The sequence below is a fragment of the Homalodisca vitripennis genome, chromosome 5 (genome assembly GCF_021130785.1).
Source record: "Homalodisca vitripennis isolate AUS2020 chromosome 5, UT_GWSS_2.1, whole genome shotgun sequence".
NCBI lineage: Eukaryota > Metazoa > Arthropoda > Insecta > Hemiptera > Cicadellidae > Homalodisca > Homalodisca vitripennis.
In genome coordinates, this window is record NC_060211.1 from 12343654 (window position 1) to 12366221 (window position 22568).

At 33.7% G+C, this 22568-nt stretch overlaps 1 protein-coding gene across 1 annotated transcript; it reads left to right on the top strand.

Annotated features, from left to right (window-relative positions):
* The first annotated feature begins 349 nt into the window (after positions 1 to 349).
* On the top strand, positions 350 to 15670 carry LOC124361806 (cytochrome P450 6k1-like). The gene is made up of 5 exons (XM_046815788.1): positions 350 to 446; positions 10815 to 11742; positions 12435 to 12656; positions 14484 to 14735; positions 15379 to 15670. The coding sequence occupies exons 2-5, from the start codon at positions 11040 to 11042 to the stop codon at positions 15546 to 15548; spliced, it is 1347 nt and encodes a 448-aa protein (XP_046671744.1). The 5' UTR covers positions 350 to 446; positions 10815 to 11039; the 3' UTR covers positions 15549 to 15670.
* Positions 15671 to 22568: the final 6898 nt, after the last annotated feature.

Sequence of the window (22568 nt, forward strand, 5' to 3'; positions counted from 1 at the left end):
AAAATGGCATGAAATTTTGGGAAATTTCAGCGGTGCTTGTAAAAATAGGTTTCACCCTCCAAATTCAGAGCCTCATCTTTAAACTTCTATCAAAATTGGATCAAGAGATAGGAATATCGTTCAAATGGCTATCACTTATCCCAGGATTGTTTGAAGTGTCCTTTATAAATATTCTCATGGTGTCTCTGTTTTTCAAAATGAAATAGCGGGCGAAACCGCGGGTAATTGCTAGTTACAAATATTTGCGTTTTATACCAAGTTGATGACATTTATTTGTATACAGTCGAAACAGCTGTGAACTACGACGAGAGAAATCAGCTGTTCAATTTTGCAGTCAAGGTCAGGATGTCTGGACAGTACTTGTTTAAATAGCAAGATTGCTGTTCAAACTGGTGACTCTGTAGTGCCTTGTCGTTACCATAAAAAATATCACTCCTTATCTTCAGGTATGTTAACAAAATCCATTACTATCTAATTACTATCCCATCTAAATATAAAATAATTTTCGTAAATGCTTATTGATATGCTTATTTAACACTATAGCATTTTGCGTTTTATATTCTCTCATATTGACAACAACGAAATTTTGAACTTAAAACACCGTGTTCCGACAGCCAATTTGACTTTATACGAAAACTGGCTGGTTTTTCTAGAAATATTATATTAAACCCTTTCAGAAATAAATTTACTGTTAGTGTGATAATTTTGGCACCAAAATATGAGGGTTTAGAATATGATGAATATATTAAGTGGATATTATCATACGTATGTTTATCTAAGTAATACTTATATGTTAGCCAGCGAGATAAACAGACTATTTTTTATCTTTTAGTAACGTTTTCCTATATTTGGTATTTCCATATTTAGAGTATATTATACGTTTGTACACTATTTTTAATATTACAACTGTATTGTAATTGTGTATGTACGAGTCATTCATTGTTTTTGCGTCGATTGAAATGACACAGGAATTCCTGGTATTAACTTGAAGGTTTTAATTTTTTTTTATTTAGACAAACCGTTACTGTGAATAAGCGATTCCATATTTCAAACACATTTAACTCCATAGTTGGTTCAATGTTTCTCTGGGAAAACATAAAGGCTTCAAAACAAAATAGTGTTTTTGTTTTCACAAAACCGTTCTTCTCCTCTCCCATAGCATGATAGACCTACATATGCAATGGTCCTGGAATATATTTATTAACCGTTATTTTAGGTTAACCATAAATTTGCTTTAATATTTTTATCCATAAAATGTTTCAATTTGTTCCAATTATTTTTGATAGACTAGTTAAAAAAATAAATTATAAGTACTTAGTTGAAATATATTGCTATAGCCTACTATATTTACTAGCATAACATGTATTAGTGCAGTTAAGTAGTCATATCAATGCTGGTAAATTGTTAGTTGTATGAAAAACGTGGTTTTGTGTTAATGTGATACTATTTTAAATATCCTAAAAAATTATAAAAAAATGAATTGCCTTTGTTTCTTTGTTTTGCTTTCACGCAAGAACCGTTCATTCAATCCGATTGCACTGAAATTTTACAAGTGCATTCTTAGCGTCCCTGGCTACTATATAGGCATATTCTTATTTCGAAATCTCCCCTGCTAGGCATAGGATTTACCTACACTAGCATACAATATTTTAATTCTCACTGAAATTGTTGCAGCTCTTCAGTAAATATATCATAAAATATTGTAGAGAAATTTCAGAATTAATAAATTGAAAAAATTCACTGTCGAACTTCAGAGCCCCATATAATTAAATAAAAAATGGTTAAAAAGATTGGAATATCTTTCGATGATTCCAACAAATCTTAGGATTTTTTGGAAAATCGTTAAAATAATATGCTTATGGTGACCATGTTTTTCAAAATAAAAATTGCATGCGAAGCCGCGGGTAACTGCTAGTTTACAATAAGGTAAATTATTGTACAGTAACATTGTATTCAATGCTGAAAATAATGTTTCATAATTATGTAGTATATATATCTAGGTTGGACATGTATTAGAACGTTATGTTGAAAAATAACTACCACATTTTCGTCCGATAATTAATCTTCCGGAGCTTTTGATGTCATTGGTTTGTGGAGGAATTTTCAAAATTTAAATATCTGAAGAATTTAATAAGACAAATAATAAATTTTCTTTGCAACCATTTAAATTAAAGATTCGGTCTCTTTGTGTTATCAAGTAGGGCAATTAATTTCATGTTTGTTGTATAACATCATTTATAATATACTTATTTATTCTTAAGTGTTAACACAAAAGATATTTTCACAAATTTGTAATACATTTACACCAACTTATGCAAAAGAAATTAACAATCATATACGGGTAAAAATGTTCTTACAAAGAGGTCAGTGTTCATTTACGGCTTGTTTTATTAACCAATGCAATTCCGCAAAAACGTTTCCACGTGGCTTCACTCCCCAGCCTTTACGCCGATGAAACAGGTACCAAATAAATAAACAGCACGGCCCGCGAGAGGCAAACAGCAACAGCTAGCTCGGCTGCTAACAGTAATTGAGACGCGGTTTATTTGTTCCGACACTTTTTTACGATGGTTGAAATGTAACAACAAATCGATTCACCGTATTTTACTAAACGGTTGACGTTATGATTCCGTTTAAAAAATTTCAAGTAAATTAATAGATGTGACACCTTAAAATCTATTATAGCTTTTTAATAAGCTCATGCAAAGTGATGTAAATAGGAACAACGTATTAACGCTAGATAAATAATGTATTAACCTTCCACGATGTCGCTACTCATCATGACATTTTTTGAGGCCATCGTGATTCAATGATACCTCTCTAACACGTAAACGGCAGTCTCTGCCACGATGTCGCTAGCCATCGTGAAATTTATTGAGGCCATCGTGATTCAATGACAACTCCCTAACAAGTAAACGGCAGCCTCTGCCAAGATGTCGGTAACCAGCATTACGTTTGATGTGTACACCTTAAATTCAATGATAACTCCCTAACAAATAAACGGCAACCTCTGCCACGATGTCGCCAACCATCATGACATTTCATGTGGTCATCGTGTTTTCAATACTAACTGCCTAAAATGTAAACGGCAGCCTCTGCCAAGATGTCGGTAACCAGCATTACGTTTGATGTGTACACCTTAAATTCAATGATAACTCCCTAACAAATAAACGGCAACCTCTGCCACGATGTCGCTAATCATCATGACGTTTGATGTGGTCATCGTGTTTCAATGCTAACTGCCTAAAATGTAAACGGTAGCCCCTGCCACGATGTCGCTAATCATCATGACGTTTGATGTGGTCATCGTGTCTCAATGCTAACTGACTAAAATGTAAACGGCAACCCCTGCCACGATGTCGCCAATCATCATGATATTTTATGTGGTCATCGTGTTTCAATAATAACTCACTTACAAGTAAACGGCATTTTTCTCTATTTTTGCAGGTTGTTGATTTTAAAACAGTTAAACTGGAAGCAATCCCAAAAAGTGATTATAGGAAAAACAATACCATCCCTGCCGGGATATAGACATGTATACTCAAAATCATTCACACGGCTACGAAGAGTTCAAGTATTCCCTTTCATTTTCTAAAGGTCTTGTTCTTTTCTTAATGGGACGACATGGTGCGCTGAGTTATAGTACACAAAATCCTGTCTAAATTATTTTTAGAAATAATGAATGCCAGAGAACCGTTACCTAGTCCACCACCGCACACGTTATTGTGAAATACGTTCATAGGAACATCATTTACCTGGCGCAATGATCCCTGACCTGAAGTCATAGAGAGGTTGTGATCTTTTCTTCCGTTATCCTCCTAAATGCCAGCTCTAAGACAATGATATGGCATATTTATTAGCTGAGCTTTAGCGAAGCCTATCAATCGTGGTGCTGCAAATATTTCATTTCTGTTTGTCTGTCCGCACGATATTTATAAAACGAAGTAACCTATAAACTATAAATTGTGCATGAAGCTTCATTTATATACTGAGTTCTACGGTGGTACATGTTACTCCATGAAAATTGGCTGAGCGTTAGCGAATATTTTTACATCGGTCGTATGGGAAAACATGATGGCAACGATAAAATATCAGAATAAATATATTTCAAAATAAACTCAATACACCCATAAGAGATTCTAACATGTGAGATATTACCACATGTAACCTAACTATCCCAACACATACAACATAACTTATAGTGGTCTTTAAACTTTTATTATTTATACACTGATAGGAAAACCCCATTGAATGAAAAAAAAGTCTTAAGTCGTGTGGCAAGATATATCGAGAATGATTTGAATTGTAGACTTTAAATTTTTAATGAAACTCTATTTATACAAGAATTTGTTCTATGATACGCCATTTTGTGTCAACTTCTTTTTTGTATGACTGTACGTTTATCAGCCCGAAGGGCGTCTAGAGAGTGGAATGAGCAAGGCTAATAATTTTGATACTAGCCTTAACACATTCATGGCATCTAAATAACAATAAAAAAGTAATTCAATAATGCTTACACTAACCGGTAGAAGCGGCATTGTGGTGTCGAGAAAGCGTGATCGACGTTTTTCATATATGGAGAATGTCATTCAATTCCACACCGCCATTCATTGACGTTGTTGTACACATCGCCGAACCTCCTCATTGCGTTCTCCAATACCTCGCACAATAACTATAATAAGCATAATTTATGTTTTAGATCCAGCTCAGTGTTTCTGTTCAAAGTGACATTTTAGAAGCAGATCCAAATTGAATTAAAAAAGGTCCACATTATTTATCTTGTATTTTGCTTCCTGTTAAAATATATAACTTATATATGTTTATAAAATCACTCAATTAAAACGTTTGCACGGATTGTGGCTGATTTATTTAAATATAAACTGATATCGAAACTTAGCATTAAAATGTTTTGTACAGTAAAGTTAAGGTGTATTAATTTACCAGGCGAAATTCATTACGTAATATTGATAACGTTTGTATCTAACGATGCAAAATATATAATTAGTGTACCTAGAAATATATATACTACTACTACTACTATTATGTATATATTTTGTTTATGTATTTGACTAACTTAGATTGGAAAATAAAATAAGAATGTCTTATTTTACCAGGCGAAATTAGGGCTAAGAAGCCCTCTCTAACACTTAACCTGGAGACCAACGACTTAAAGATGATTTCTGAATCACCACCAATGGCCAGGCAGGCGGGCTACATGCAAGGACAGGATCGCTCAGCGGTCACCTATCCAAGCAGCAGCCTCGCTCGACGTTGCTTGATCTGGTTATCTTGCGATAAACCGTCGTACCCGCTACACTAAGCCATTGGCCATTGTATTAATGAACTATTTGAGGGTGAGTAAAATCGCGATTCACTATTCTCATTCTGATTGCAATTTCCAAATTAAAACAGTAAAACAGTATGTTAATGTGAAGGAACAGTAACCTCAGACGTGATACAGAACGGACTCATGTATGTTTTTAGGACATATTTATGCGACACTCCAATTAACCGACTGCAGTTATGAAGTCAGCAAACACAGACCTAGGCAAACAGTCCTGATTGCCCCGACTCCGGTCACATCGTTCTCTGACCCAATTGGTTTTTACCTACTTACGTTTGCTTGCTATAGCCGGACTTCAATTTAACTTTTGCTCTGCTATTTGCATTTGGGCAGCATTACATTTCAAGGTGAACGTGTTAGTAGGGAATTGTACTTTACTCCGTATCAAACACGTAATAGAATACTCATGTGTGTTTGTACAATGTTGTAATGATTGAATAAAATTATAAATGGATTTAAGTAATTTTGCTTTTCAATAAATAATACAAATAATTGTATATATATATATATTTACTTTTGTAAATTTTGTTGCTGTGTTGTTATTTTGCATTATACCTTATTATACCTTTTTGAAAACGGCAAAAAGCCGAAATATTAAAGGAACTTTGTATCAAGAAGTCTAATAATTGATATATATATATATATATATATATATATATATATATATTATATACAAGCAACTACTTTTTGTGATTCAACTTTTATTGACAAAATAAATTAGCCTATTGCCATTTACAGAAAATGAAGTAATGTATATATACGCAACGCTGACTTATGTGTATACCGAAATAAATACAGAAAATAAAGAAGGTAAAACTCCCTTGACGGTTCAAATAAAGTATATGATATAATGTAACATGGCTGTGTGAGTAACCTGTAAACATGCTCTTATGCATGACAGAGTCATAGGTCCCTTCATTTTTGCCGAAAGGAATATCAATGGTGATGTCTATTGTGACATGTTAGAGGAATATGTTTATCCTCAGTTGGATGACATTGAGGCGGAGAAAGGTTTAGTTTACTTCCAACAAGATGGGGCGCCGCCACACTTCAGTTTGCGTGTGCGTGAGTCACTGGACGCTTGTTTCGGTAACAGGTGGATTGGATGGGAAGGACCTATTCCATGGCCACCAAGGAGCCCTGATATGACTCCGTTGGACTTTTTATTCTGGGGGCATATCAAGAATCTTGTTTATGCGGAGAAAATTCGAAATGTTCGCCATCTCAGGGAACGAATAGTGAATTGCGTGGCGTCCGTTTCCCCCAGACATGCTCGCCAGGACATGGGAAGAGGTAGAATACCGTTTCGACGTGTGCCGTGCCACTAACGGAGCTCACATTGAACTTTACTAAGTTGTTAAAAAATCTTAAAATGTAAGCTTTCTAATCATGTATAAAACATGTATGTACGTTTTTTACTTTATTAAAATATTTTGTCTTAAAACCCCGGAGTTCTTTTATAGACAAAGCCGGTCATTTCGAACCTTCCCAAATTTCAGGTAGATAAGCTTCTTACAGCAAATACTTGCAAACTTCTAATCTAGGGTTCTACAGTAGTTATTAATTTTTTCCTCTTATTGTTCTGGTAAATACACAGATCCCTAGAGCAGTTATATGAAGAACAGGAGGACTATTTGAGCTATCTACTAGCCCCCTCCATATGTTAGGAACAATTTTAGTTATTTTTAATGTTATGCACGAAACTGAGAATCCAACCAGCTAGTTTTTTATCTCTCTTAGGACAAGAAGCTTAGAAATAGCACTTAATCCTAAAAGGACCTTAGCGCTGTTTCCTAAGTGACAGGACATTCTGGATAGCTAAGTTTGGGGGTAGGGGCCGCCTCTTGTTAAGATCCATGAAGAAGAATTTAGGTCATCAACCGCAGTATTGTCCCCTCGGAAGAAGGAGAAGCCAGCTCTGAACCAGCCTCACCAGTGAAAGCAAGCAAGGGGGTGGCATGCCCTTATGTCTAGGCTGCAAGAACCATTGACTCTTGGGGAACCCCACCAACTCCACCAATCATCTCCCCCACAGTAGACTAGACTTAACGAATTACCCTTCCATTCCAGAATCTCTACATTTACGGTTAGTGATGTGCCGCTCCTAGACATCCATAAGGTTGGCCAGATTTAAGTGATTTAAAAAAAAATTTTATGGTAAAGGGATTGTCATGAAACTCTCTAAGGAACTAGATATATGCACTGTTAATATACCATAATGATTCTCTCTACGTCCAACAGATTTTGAGATATGCTACATAAACATTAAAAAATAATAATTTCAGGAAATTGCAAAAAACAAAAATAAACTAGGCATAGGCCCAATAAAATAAGAAGTATATTTACCTTTAGTGTAAGCCAGCACCATATGGTGGGTTGTCATAAGTCCTCTGTCTCCTGGTCCTCAAGCCTTCTTTTTGTCAAAGTCCTGTTCTGCCGGATTTTTTCCAGTTCTGCCGTCGCTTTTTTCCGCTCTACGTACGCGATCAAAATCCAGACGTTTCATTTACGTTTAAAACGCAATTTCACCTAATACGTTTTAAAAACCAGACACATATATTATACCATAGTGTAAGGGCATAAGGGTTATAGTTGGTTGATTGTTAAAGCTAGATAATGTTATGGTCTTCCTAAACTTATAATTTTTATATCCAGCACCTACTTTATTTCTGTTTCTCATTTCAAACTACACAAAACAATTCCACACTACACAAAACACTTCCACACAAATACTTTTACTCACTAAACTTTCAAGTACGGTACAACTAAAAAATTCACATAACCTCAAACTGGCATCTGAAACAAACTGTGTATTGTAAACAAAAACAACAGCATTGTAGCTAAAGCACAGCTGCCAACATAACAACAAACAAAGAAAATTAGAAACTAGTAACCCTTGTACTAGTTTCGGTCGATTTAGCTTTCTCTTAAGCTTTTCTACTTGCAAAGCTCGTCTATAACAAAGCCTTGTAATTGTCACATCTGTCATAATTTTTTTTTCGGAATAAGCACACAAAAAAACCGGCTGTGGTGAAAATGTACGCCGGTGTAACGCAAAACTAATACCCTGATATTCGTTATATTTACATAACAATCTAAGACCAGAAATTGTGTTCGTGAACGTATCTAACGAACATTTCTATATATCAGCACCTGATTGGTGGAACATTTAAGTTTCAACTATAAATAAATAACTGTGGAGGAAATATGAAAATATAACGTTGAATATGGATAGGTGAGATGCTGGTGGTAATAGATGATGGTTATTGTTATTATCTTTTAATAATATGATTGACGCAAGCTGTATACCTGAACGGACGAATTACTAGAATCCACACACCAGATCTTGCATTTATGGCATCACATTATTAAAATTTTTAAGTTCACATGGCTGAGTGTACATTTGATCCTAAAAAAATTAACATTATTTTCAACTCATAAAAATATTTACAGTATGGACTCACCAAATTTGTAGTTTCAGCATGGCTAGAAGACCCTGTTTGTGACCCGAATGTAGTACTTTTAAAATAGAGTAAGTCTCAATAGTAACTGACTATAGCTTCTCTATTTAATTTATGTTAACACTCTAATTCACCTGAGGAAGAGATCTGATACAGATTTCAAAACGTAGTGTTACTGTTTTTGTATCACTGAACGGTGACGAATGTTCGGAAAAGTCCTGTTTTCTTCACAATCATTACAGCATCAAAAGCAAACGTCAAACAAGGAATTGATTCTAAAAAATATTCAAAGAATGAACAGAATTTGATAAGGTCTGAACATCAAAAATATAAATATTGCATTAAGAAATAAAGACGCACACATCCCAGTCATTGCAGATGAATTCAAAGTTATCTTGCCAATTAATATTTAGACTTTAATAATAATTTATTAAATTATTAATTACTATTTATTTAAATTATTTTTATTTTATGATGACTTTATTATATTATAGCAGGTGGAAATAACCAAGCAAAGTAGCGAACCACTGAGTTGTGACGTATTTACAATTTAGAGACTATAAGCTATATCTGGCAAAAAATGTTTTATCTTCATCCTTGTATTTATGAGTAGATTCAAGTGTTATACCACGATAACAGTTATCTCTGATAGAGCAGATGGTAACAGACTTGCCTCACCTGCTCTATGATAAGAGTTCAGTAAATGCAGATTGTGCCATTATAGAAGTTAGGTTAGGTTATTATGTGGAGTATTTAACATGATCTCCTTTTAATGTACATTTCCTTTAAGTTGTGAAACATACAATGTGTTTTGACAACCAAGGCAAGTAAGACTACAATGACTGTATCGTATTTGATGAAGGAACTCAATTTATGTTCTGTTAGAAGTATATTTTGATTCATGAGTTAATTAGCTGTGTAAGATAGAATGCGCCAATAGAATTAATTCCTTAATATTTTAAGAGAACTTAATTTAACATATATTAAATTTTAAATGGATAAAATTCTCAATAAAAATGCTTTCAAAGAAGTTATTTAAGAAGCACAAGGCAAAGCCAGAGAGGTTAACCTCAATTGGCAATCGTTAGCAATTTGTTATTACAATTGTCTTCAATCTCACAATCAAATACTGTATATGCTTTTAATTTGTAGCTTTGATAATGCAAACAAACACGTCCTAACTACACATAGTGACGTGTTTTTTTATAACAAATTCACCATACCCATTAGTAGCAAAACTGTAATAATAGGTTCCAGCTTTGATCATACAAGGATACATGATACTTTGTTATAATTGTATCCAACTATAGTTGAATTTTGTTTATGAATGGAATATTGCCATAAGTGTTGTATGGTACACTTGCATAACATTATAGAACCTCTTCATCAGCAAAGTAAATTAACTCCACAATGTGATGGAATTTGTTGGAACAATTTGATTAGTGAATATTATGTCCACATCATATTATTACAAATATTATACATAATTAGGTAATACATAATTAAAATTCTTTAAGCTTGCATTATGCAGTTTTAAGTCCTCATAAAAAGTCTTGCATCACCATAAAGTTTTCTCTTTTCTTCAACGTTTACCATTTCAGACTTAAGCATTGTTTTGAATCCTAAAAACTCACTTCACAAGTCTGCTTCCATTGACTCAAAAGCCTAGATTAAATTTAGCCATAACGGTTTTGCAGTAGCTACTGTGACAAAACATATTCATTTTCATCCTTCCCACAGAAAAACTGCTACCATCTTGTTTACTGACAGGTAATGAGTAAGGTTTGATGGGTTCTAAAGTATTAATCCAGCCATAGTGTTTCTCTTTACACTTAAACATTTTATGTCTGCTAATATATTCCTTCATTTAGGGCTTCCAAACTAATGTTGAAACAATAATAAAAGCTGAAAGCATATGTTAAACATTAGAAGAATCCAAATTTAAACTACTGTGAAATTGTGAAACTCCATTTTCAATAATGGATTAAATTATACTTTATTTGTTTCAGTGCGATGGGCCTTTTTATTGAGTGTGGTATCGTCGAAACATTTTACTTATTTCTCCTCAGTTTTTGGTTGATTTACTTGTATTTTGTTAAATTTTATGGGTACTGGGAAGAAAGAAACGTGCCACAAGTTCCACCAGTGTTCCCATTGGGTTCTGCGGTCAAAGGATTCCTAGGGAAGGTCTCCTGGGAGTTAGCTTTAGACAAGATTTTATTGTGATTTCAAAGATGAGCGCTTTGTTGGGACTGTTCCTGCTGAGGAAACCATGGTTGATGGTTAGAGATCCTGAACTGATCAAATTAATCTTACAAAAAGATTTCTCCAGTTTCACAGATCGTTCCTCCAAGCAAGCACATGCAGACGATTACATGTTCCATAACATATTCAATTTGAATGGACAAGCCTGGAAAGAAAGAAGATTGAAATTGATGCCAGCTTATACAGCTGCCAAAATGAGTATGATGTTCTTTTTAGTAAAGAAATGCAGTGATATTTTACGTAACTTCATTGAAGAAAATACGGCACCGAATAATGTCATAGATGTCAAGGAAATTCTATCCCGCTACACAACAAGTGTTATTGGAAACTGTGCATTCGGAGTAGAAATAGATGCTCTTTATAATAAGGATTCTCAATTATATAAAATGGGAAGAATGGCTATGAACTTTGACTTTAAAGTGTTATTTAAAATGTATGTGTCCTACATATTTCCAATATTTTCTATACTGCATTGTTTTGACCTGTATGATCCAAAGATAAAAAATTTTGTAATCAATTTGGTACAATCCACTATAAAACAAAGGGAGCAGTCCGATATTAACAGATGTGACTTTCTGGATATCTTGACAAAACTTGAGAAGAACCAACGCTTTCTTAGAAACGGACACTCAACCTATAGAGAAGATTTAACCACTGACAATAAAAATAAAGGTAAGCTTAACTTAGTTAATGCACTATACAAAAATTTCTTTCTTTCTGCCGCTTCAGCCAAAATCGTCGTATTTTTTTCATAAATAAATATTTATACAGTTAATTATTCACGATTTGACGTTGCACAAATCTTTTCAATCAACTTTAAGTCACATTTTTAATGATTTCTTATTCAATAAGTCATTGTAGGTCTGTTGCCACTGCCAAATATTGAGTTGCCTTATGCATTTTTATATTTCTGAACATGTAGTTTTAAGTGAAAAATAACATTTAAACAGTTAGTACCCTACGTTGGAATGCTGACAATAAAATTTTAATTCGTAATTCATTGGTCAATCATATACACCAAAGGAGATACTTCCATTTAATTCAATATGTGTGTAATCACAATTTTAAAATAAAGTGCCATTTTATAAATAGAATAGTAAAAGATTTTGAAGTAGGATGTGTTGCCTTGAAGTTTTTATTTACTTTCATCACTCCATAATGTTTAATTGCCCTATGTCATGAAGGTTTTAAAGTGAAAATGCTTAAAATTAAATCACGTACAGATAATATTTTGTCCCCAAAGCTTTCCATTAAATAAGAAAAGATATGGTGTGGTGTGGTTCTTTTATGTAAGCATGGTTGTGTTAAAATTCAGTCAATTTACTGATCATATATAACTTTAACAGACTGGTTTATATTTTCAGGATTAACTATCGAGCAAATTACATCAGAGACATTTATGTTCTTTACGGCTGGCTTAGAGATTACATCAAACACAATGTTGTTCTGTCTGTATGAGTTGGCCTGCAACAAGGAGATACAGGAAAGGCTGCACCAAGAGGTCCTTATGGTTCTGAGCAAACATGATAACATCATCTCTTACCAGGCCTTGCAGGATATGACATACTTGGATCAGGTTATTAATGGTATGTGGTAGAATATGTTCAAATCAGTCCAAAAAATGTGTAATGGTTTCGTTCAAAGGCATCATCACCACAGTTATATCTTTAAGAACAGCCTATTAAATTCTTTTTATTACGGTGGCAATTACAATTATTTAATCAATAACCAAATAAACCATACACAGTTCAAATACTCAAAGCACGACACAAATTTCAAATTAAACAATAATATTGTAAAAAGTTAAAACTAATTGTATTGTATAGTTTTATCACTCAGAATCACAAAATATAACAACATGTTATTTTAAGATCTGCAATCTGATCTCTTTCTCTATTTCTCAGGTGGCTAACTAACCTAACACATAGTTAACTACAATGTAAGTTAAACAAATCATACTAAAGACGCATTGTAAGACGCATAAGTCAGGAATCACAACAAGCAAGTTGTGTGTCAACTCCATGGACACTAAACAGGGTTTCAGATAAGTCCCAGGATGGCCTAATATGATTTTAACTATTGGAAATAGAGTTACAACATTTTACATATTATTAACGTATATTAAAACTATACTATATTATACTATACTACTAACTATACTATGCTTCCAAGGTCAGCCCGCTATGGGTTAGAAGAAAAGTTTTAATGGGAGCATAAGTCGAGTAGCATATCAAATTAAAATTTCTTATTAGTATAACACAAAACCATAAAACTGACATCAAAGGTTGACCCTTGCCAAAATTGGGACTTATTGAAGTTTTAAAACATTTTCATTAATGGCTTTTTTGGTATCATCTGTAAAGAGATATCTGTTATTATTGGATTTTGTATCATCTAAAAATATATACTACGTTATTATTGGCTTTTGTATCATCTGTAAAGAGATATTTTGTTATTATTGGCTTTTGTGTCATCTGTAAAGAGATGTTCTGGTCAGCTGCAAGTCATGATTAAGTTGTTTAAAGTTTAACTTACTCCTTACAAAGATTTTGAAATTAAAATTTGACGATAATATATAGATTTTATTGATGAAAAAATTGTTTGTTTGACATTATGGTTGGCTTGGCATACATAATACATAACTTGATGATGACAATACTTATTATTGACAACATATTATTTAACATAGAAAGCAAATTGTGATGAATTCTCCAACCTGTGCTGGAGTTTTATAAGAATCTATGAGCACACATTTATAGTTTGCTCCTTCACACAATCAATGTCTGGTTTTACAGCATGAAGCCTTGCCCTCAAAATGTTTTCAAACATAGAATCCTAGACTAAACTCAGAATTGCACAATATCTAATCCAATTAGCAAGGAATCTTGTTTTTGGCTTCAACCCAATGGAATCGTTTCAGTGATATATTATATAACAGTTTTAAATTGAATATTCTAGTGCCTTCCCACCGACATAACTATGGCAAATGTTCATGATCTTCTTATCACTGGTCATTTGTTCTTTGACATCTCTCTTCATATATGTTTAATAGGACAAAATGAAGAATATTACAAATTCTTCATTAATTTCCTTTTTCTGTTAGTTCTTACTGTTAGAATATGCGAAGGTGGTGAGCCTGTTATGCACCTGAATATCTGTATTGTGCACGTGAAATTAATGGAAGCAAAATGTTAAGGTAACCTAAGTTCTTAAAGGTACTTTCAAAATTAAAGCTTTGTGTGTATAGTGTTTTGATGAAATAAATTACTCAAATTGTAGAACAATGACTTCTACCATTCTACTTCTTCTATCCTTTTCTTGCCCTTTAATTAGATCTCAAAAAGCACATTTGAGCACTAAATAAACTTTTATGTCAGAAAATTTAAGTGATCTGTTTTATTTTGTTTCCACAGAGACTATGAGGCGGTACCCCCCTTTCCCTTTCCTGACAAGAGTTTGTACCAAGAAGTATAAACTTCCAGATTCAACTCTTGAGATTGATGAAGGTCTGTCATTACTTATTCCAATATATTCAATTCACCATGACCCAAACTATTTTCCTGATCCATTCAAATTTGATCCTGAGAGATTTGACGCACAGCATTCCACAAACAGACACTCCTTCGTTTACTTGCCTTTCGGAGAAGGGCCCAGAATGTGTATTGGTAAGTCTAATAAGGATTGCTTAATCTTAAATTATGTATTGATAGTATGATTTGTAATCTATGATTTCTACTTATACTCCTCTGTTGAATTTGGCCACTCATTCTTGTTTTGTTAACAGTAAAATTTGCCTGTCTTGGGTTTAAAAAACATTCCAAAACAATAAAAAACTATTTAATATTCTATTCCTCTGTAAGTAACGGAAACTTTTTAATCTGTTTTCCTTTGAGAGAAATTAATGATAAAAATATACATACGTTATATATGAAACAGAAGAACCAACTGGGCACCTAGCTCACACAAAATGTCTTTAATTCATTAAAAAGGCGAACATATATAGTACTGATAGGACAGGAAGAACCTTACTTTTATCAGAATGGAAGGATATTCCTATCTAATTTCTTGACATAGAGGTATTAAAAAGAACACACAACAATGGGATATTTTGATTCTACTGCGAAAGAGATTTAAAGATTCTACCTTAGACAAAGTGCTTTTTTTCTGATAGAGAAAGAGTAATTCAGTTGACATTGTCTACAATTTTGAACCTAATTATGACCATACCATATGAGCCTTGTACAAAACAGCTCTTCAAAATAATTAAGAAAAATTTCAATAACAAATTATTTTTTTTGCGTTTTTCAGGTATTCATTTTGGCCTGATGAAGGTCAAGACTGCTGTCGCCACACTTGTGCTCGACTACGAGATCAGTCCTACTCCTGATACAGAAATTCCTCTACAGTTGAAGGCTAATGCTTGTGTTACACAACCAGCGAAAACTCTCCATCTGGCCTTTACCAAAAGAAACGCCTAGTTTGAGGAATAGAGGAGATGGTGGCTTAACTGTGATATTAACTGGATGGACTCAAAGACCAACTAGACTAAACCAAAATAACAATATGTAGACGGAATCAGTGATGATTCATAATTTTGTAATATATATTGTTACTAAAATGTGTGATAAACTGCACGATCTAGAGCACACGGGACTTATTAATAAATGTACTGTAAATAAATACAAATACTGTTTCTCTATACAAATTAATGTTTGTCTGTATGTCCTTTAAAGACTCAAAAACTATTTGACCGATCACTATGCAAATTTGTATGTATATGTATTTTTCCACGTAAAAGGTTTATATACTATGCCCATTGATGTAACTAGCCACATGGTGGCGCTGCAAAATATAAAATTTATCAAAGCGCCTGCAAGTTATAAACTGCAATTACGAGACAGTTATGTATATTAAATAGCCAAACACTATTTGAAGGAGCTAAGATTTGATGTTTTTATATTTATCTTTAAAATAAACTTCTGGCTGAACTTAAAGCTTGAGTGTTAGAGCACTTTATAATAAAGTACATGTACAATGGCTATAAACATATACTTTTGAAAGATTTTCTTGATCGTGGCAACAAGGTAAACTCTACACCAGCGTTGGAAATATAATTCACTTGAACCAAAAGTGCTCATACATGGGCTAAGCTTATGTAAAGCGAGAGAAGCCGTGAGAAACTAATTCAGAATAAAACATGATTTGAGAACATTGTTACTCATGTTTATTTATAGAAAAGCAAAAAAAAGTAACCTAATAGTTAGTTTATGCCATCATTGTAAAGTTACCATAATTACTTATATGTGTTTTTAGTTAGATACATTTTTTGTATTTACTATAAGTTTACACATGTTTATAGGGTATTAAGTTAATAACACATCTCCGTTATTCTTTAAAAAAGAGAAACTCGATAAAAATATCAACATGATGAACAAATAAATCAATTTATATGTACTAATTAAAATGTTTATACCATCATAGTTACGGCTTCTTTTGCAAAAGTCAAACTGGACTGATTGAGCTAATATCAGTTTCGAGCTGCCAAAAAAACTAAAATGTCTGGGCAAATTGCAATAAATCTGCTTGTTTTTAACACCGTTTTTTTACTTATATTTTGAATTTTCACTATCAACTTTGGAGATAATAAGTGGTTAGTTCTGTATCAGAACAAAGCACCTGGAGTAAAGTAAGATCAATAATTAATGTTCATATTATATAAAATTTACACGTAAAGATAATACAGAAGGCAAATTCCATGTAAAACATTGTTGTAGGATCCACCTCAATCCAGATGTAAAACTCGTGTCACAGAACTTTATTATTTCCACAGTGTATTCTTACAAAGTACAAACAGTTTTCACTTAACACAAGGAGCTTGGAGATCGTGTTAAGATTGTATCTTCATCTCTAGGGATCTCTTTATAAGGAAATGTTCTCTTGGATACAAAAACATGCCCTCTATCAAATGTTCTGCGATTACTTTACCCTAAACAAAGTACTTTAGGTGGGTATTTAGTACGAATTTATTACTTTTAAAAGGGTTGGGAGTATAATAAACTGAAGCACTTTGCTGAAATCTAAAACTAATATCAAATGCAGATATCTTTTGTTTTATAAAAGTTAATTTGTCTCCAATGAAGACGTATCCTTACATTAACATCCTTACAAATTATAACAAACTTAAGGTTTCCAATACTTTTATATCGAAGAATATTTAAAACGTCTTAAAATACATGACATATTTTATTTTATGCTGAAAACATTTTGGAATGCAATCCATTTTTAAGAAGAAAGAAATTATCATTTTACTTTTACACACCTTAAAATCACCTTACTTGCTTTACAAAACTTCTTACAAGCCAACATATGTTGTAATTGAAGGAACTCAAGGTTTTCAATGCACAAAATTAATATATTTTAAAATGTTTCATACATCAGTTTGAGTACAGTGTTAAAAGAAAAAAGAATTACATTCTGTACTCAGCAAAGCAAGTTATTTAACATATAAACAATTTCAACTAAATAGTGTGTAAATAATTTTGTGCACGACTTGCACGATAAAAAACACTGATGAATTATGAATATTATTTGAAAATGTATAAAAATACATAACCAAGATTCCAACATTTTATTTTAGTTCTTATGAAAGTTATTTTAACATTAATAAATAATCATTACACCTATTAACAAAAGTATTTATTTTTAGCATATTTGAAAATTATAATTTTGATATGACTCCATTATTTTACTGGATTGAGATAGAGAGAGACCTCTGATTTGCAGCAATATAAATTATACATGGAACTATAAAATAGGGTGAGTGACTTTGAAATACTTGTTATAGACATATACAATTTAAGGGACCTTTTCTAAAACACATTGTTGAATAAAAAGAAAAGAGAGGTAACATATACTATGTAAAGTGTATGAATATATTCAACATTTTGGAATCTTTCAGAGTATATCAATGTTTGATTGCTATTGTATGTATGTTGTATGTACCTTTTTACTAAATAGAAATCAATTTTCTAATAAAAGAGTTTCCAAGAAATAGAAAGTTATAAACCAAATAAATCAATAGCTCAAGAAATAATCCAAATTTATACTTCTGATAGTTTTCTCTAAAAAAAATTTCTTTTTTTAATTGCATGCAATAATTTGGTATTGTATTTTTTGAAAAAATGTTTACCAACAAACAAAAAAACCCACAAAAACTTGTGTAGATATTTTCTAAAACGCTCAAGGTTGTTTTGTTGGATGTAAAAAGCAACAGAAGAACCATTCTTTCTCTACTCATTTGCGACCAATATTAAAAGTACACATAAATGTTATCAAATTTCATGTAGAATAGTGTTTTATAACTTTAATTATAACTATTATCTAGGCCACTTTATTATTATTAAAACTACATAAAATTTAAAAACCGTCTGGATTTGATGAAATGTCCGTTTTTTCAAGTACTGTATACTTAGTGAGTTTGCAGCATTCTGCCATCCAACAGTGATTCGACTTACTATTGTATCTATTTAATTACATGATTACACCTCCCTCCAGCCACCTGTATAAAGATGGATGCACAGTATCCATAAAATATTTGTTTTATTGTAGATACAACTAATTTTCAAACAATTGTTCAACAAGTAAATTGTTCAGCCTGAGCCTTTGTTGTAGAACTCACAGAGACAGCTGTAACACAGACTTTGTTCAGTTACACCTTTGTTCCGAGAACAACTGTTACTACAAACTGAACCATCAGTTAGAGTTACTTCTTGAACTCAGATAATTAAATCAAACCATAATTACAGGAACTCTGAGAAATAATCTACCAGTAATCAAATCATGCAACATGATCAATTTAGATGCATTCTGTAGCTGGTGAGTTCTTTTAAAAAGGTACATTCTGTATTCAGTTACTAAGAGTACCGGATATGGCACAACCAACAAATATACATCAACCTAAGCTTTTTGGTTCCCCAAGTTCTGTTAGTACGATCTGCCTACATCTCTCAACCTTCAACAAGATCCAAGAGTTTCTGACCAATGCTGACTTTTAATACATCACCTAGCGTTCCAAATAGGGTTCTTCTCCTAACTCTGCTACAAGCTCAAGGTCAAGGCTCAAGAATCTCACAATTAAAAATATGTTTAGCAATCTCCTCCAGCTGATTACATAGTCTACAACTAGGGTGTTCAGTAGTGAGTACTAAAGTGTGTAAGTGTTTCCTGGCCCCAGGAGTGTTAGTTCTGGCTGGTGTATTCCTTCCAGTTAAACCTAAACTGAGTAGAGCAAAAACCAATGTGTCACTTAAATTCGGAAAATCCTATGGATGATCCTGGAGTGGCACGTTACTAACTTCAAATGTCGAGATATTGGGGTACAAGGGTAGATTGTTAGGTCTACTGTGGGGATGACTTTTGGAGTTAGTGAGGCTTGCTATTTGTTAAAGGTAATTGCTAGCTTAGACATAAGGGTGTGCTACCTCTGCCTGCTTTGACTAGAAAGACTGGTACAAAACTGGCCTCCCTTTCTTCCAAGAACACATGACTGAGATTAATGCCCAAAATTCTTCATCATGGATCTCGACAGGAGGCTGCCCCTATTCCAACCTTTCCCATCCCGAATATCCTGTCACTCCAGAAGCAGGTCAAGGTTCTTTTAGGACTAAGAGAAATTTCACAGCATCTTGTCCAAAAAGTGTTTCTTGAATTGACTGTGTCCAATAAAGGAAATGACCTGTGTCAAAAGATATTTGTTTAGCTTCATCAGCCAGTCCGTGAAATGTATGTTAGTACCTCTAATAAGTTTCTTAAAAGATAATTGCCTAAAGAAACTCTGCCACTGATGACAGTGCTTAATTCTGAACCATTTCTTAATAGCCTAGTAAGCAGTTAACTTGCTTATACCACAAGCCGGTTCAGGTCCAGAAAGTGCTTCTTTGAGCCAATTCCAATTTGTCAGTGAGTTCATTGTCCCTAAAACCAGCATGTCTAGGGACCTAGCTGAGATATACATCTATAAACAACAACACTAGCTAGGACAGATAGTCTTAAGCATTCCTATACCAGCCTTGAAGTAAAATTCTGTTGAGTTAAAGGCTGTATCAGACAGTATCAATAGCCATTGATCAATATTAATTCCTAGTCCTATATTAGGGCAAGTTAAAATAGCATATATTTCAGCCTGAAATATTGTACAATGATCTCCCAGAGTTTCGCTGAGAGCTGTTCTGGAGATGACCTCCACACTCCATAGCCAGATCTGCCCCCCAACAAGGAGCCATCTGTGTAACTATATAGATCACCTTTATTTCCTCGTTCCTTTTCCAGTTCTCCCGAGATTCAATAATAATGACAAAGGGTTTGCTAAATACAGACTCTTTCACCATAGTGTCTGATGTCATAAATAATACTGGATTGCGTACCGCTTTACCAATAGTGCAGTGACCCATATGCATCAATTTTGCCCTCCCATCGCAGATTTATATGTTTACGCCATGACTTGTAAGATTAGAGGTAGAAGTCCAAAAGGAACTTCAAATGCAGATGTAGAGCTTAACATACTTCTACGAGGGTCGTCCATAAAGTAACCGCCGTTTGGGCGTGGCGCGATAAGCAGTGGGGGTAGCGCCGCCATTCTCACATCGGTGTGCGCAGCCGTTCAGTACGCTTCTAGCTGTGCAAGGGAGAGCATCGTGCGATCGCGCGTTCTCTTGTTACAACGTAAAAACATGAGCGCTATGATAGAAAAATCCCGCCAAGTGTGAAGTACGTGGTGTAATAAGATTTCTGTGGTCGAAAAGTTACACAGCAGCTGAAATTCATCGTTAATTGAGTGCGATGTATGGCCCAAAACATTATGAGGGAAGGTGTAGTCCGTCAATGGGTTGGTTTTTTTTTAAAAATGGAAGACCGGAGTGGTAGGCCATCTCTCGTCAGTGATGACTTGGTGAACAAAGTGGATGAGAAAATTCGCAAGAACCGTCGCTTCACAATCTCGGAACTTCCGATCATTTTCCTGAAACCTTTTACTGTGAAACCTTAAAATGGCTACGACGAGCGATTCAAAACAAGCTTCATGGTCTTCTGACATCTGGTGTTGTGTTTGTCCATGACAACGCCCGCCTTCATACAGCTCAAAGAACAACAGAACTTTTGGAAAAGTTCAAATGGGACGTTTTTGGACCCACCCCCCCCTACAGCTCGGACCTGGTTCCCAATGATTTCCATCTTTTCCCGTACATGAAGCGGTGGCTTGCATCTCAGAGGTTTGAGAGTGATGAAGAGCTTCAAAACGCTGTGACAGGTTGGCTACGTTCTCAGGCGGCAGATTTTTTTAAGACGGAATTTCAAAAACTGTTAAAAGATATGATAAGTACTTGAATTTGTATGGTGAATATGTAGAAAAGTAGAGAAAAGCTGTAGTTTTAACATTTATATAATAAAACTTTTTGTATCTCAACTGGTTTATTTTTTATTTCAAAACGGAGGTTACTTTGTGGACGACCCTCGTATTTACAAGCAAGACAGTCATCAACCGTGCTTGCACTGCCTTCTTCCACCAGACTATAGCGAGCCATAGTTTAATTTGGGTACTACAATCGCAAAATTTAGCCAACAAGCCATGTGCGGTTTTATGCTATAGTTCATGCCAACAAATCAGCTGAATTTCATAAAGATCCATCTTGCCTTGTGAAGCTTGCATTCTGGGATCTGCCTAAATACTTGACCGAGTCAAAACAGCAAGCTGAGTAACACCCAGGTTCCATCGGAAAAGAGGCTCAGGATGGACGAGAGAATTCAGCATGTTGGTGGGGGTGAGAGAAGAGCGAGCATATCTGATCATACCTGTATGTGCAACCTGGTAAAAAGCAGACTGAGAATTCAAAGGAATGACATATATTTGAGAAACAAACACAAATATCTCTATAATTAAATGCTTTACGATTTAAGAAATTCCAATTCTTAGACAGAGAGATATGGTTTCCATATTTTTAGATATTGAATTTAATATTTATTAGTTAATAATTGGATAGATATAACTTTACCATTGATAAAAAAAAAATAAATGTCTTCTAGTAATTTCAATTTAAATGATCTTCCTTTAATCCATGTTTCACATAGATACTGTAAAAAGTACTTGTATCCCTTCCTTAATTATTTTTTCTTGAGCCTTTTAAAAAAAAAGACTCAGAACAGCTAAAACACATAAAATTCTCATGTAGGAATAAAAAAATGTTCCTTTTTATTTCTATTTTGAACTGGTTCTGGTAGCTGCTCGTTCTTTATCCAACAAATTGCAGCAATTTAATCTCTATTATAGTTCCAATTTTAATGAAAAACTATTTATATAATAATAAAAACGCTAAAATCAAAACCTATACTCAGTGAATCAGTGGTAGAAATGAAAGTTCGGGTAACATCTCCTCTCCCCCATAAATCAACAAATATTTTCTTGCGGGATAGAAGGAAAAGGTGATTTTCTTATGAAAAACACCATA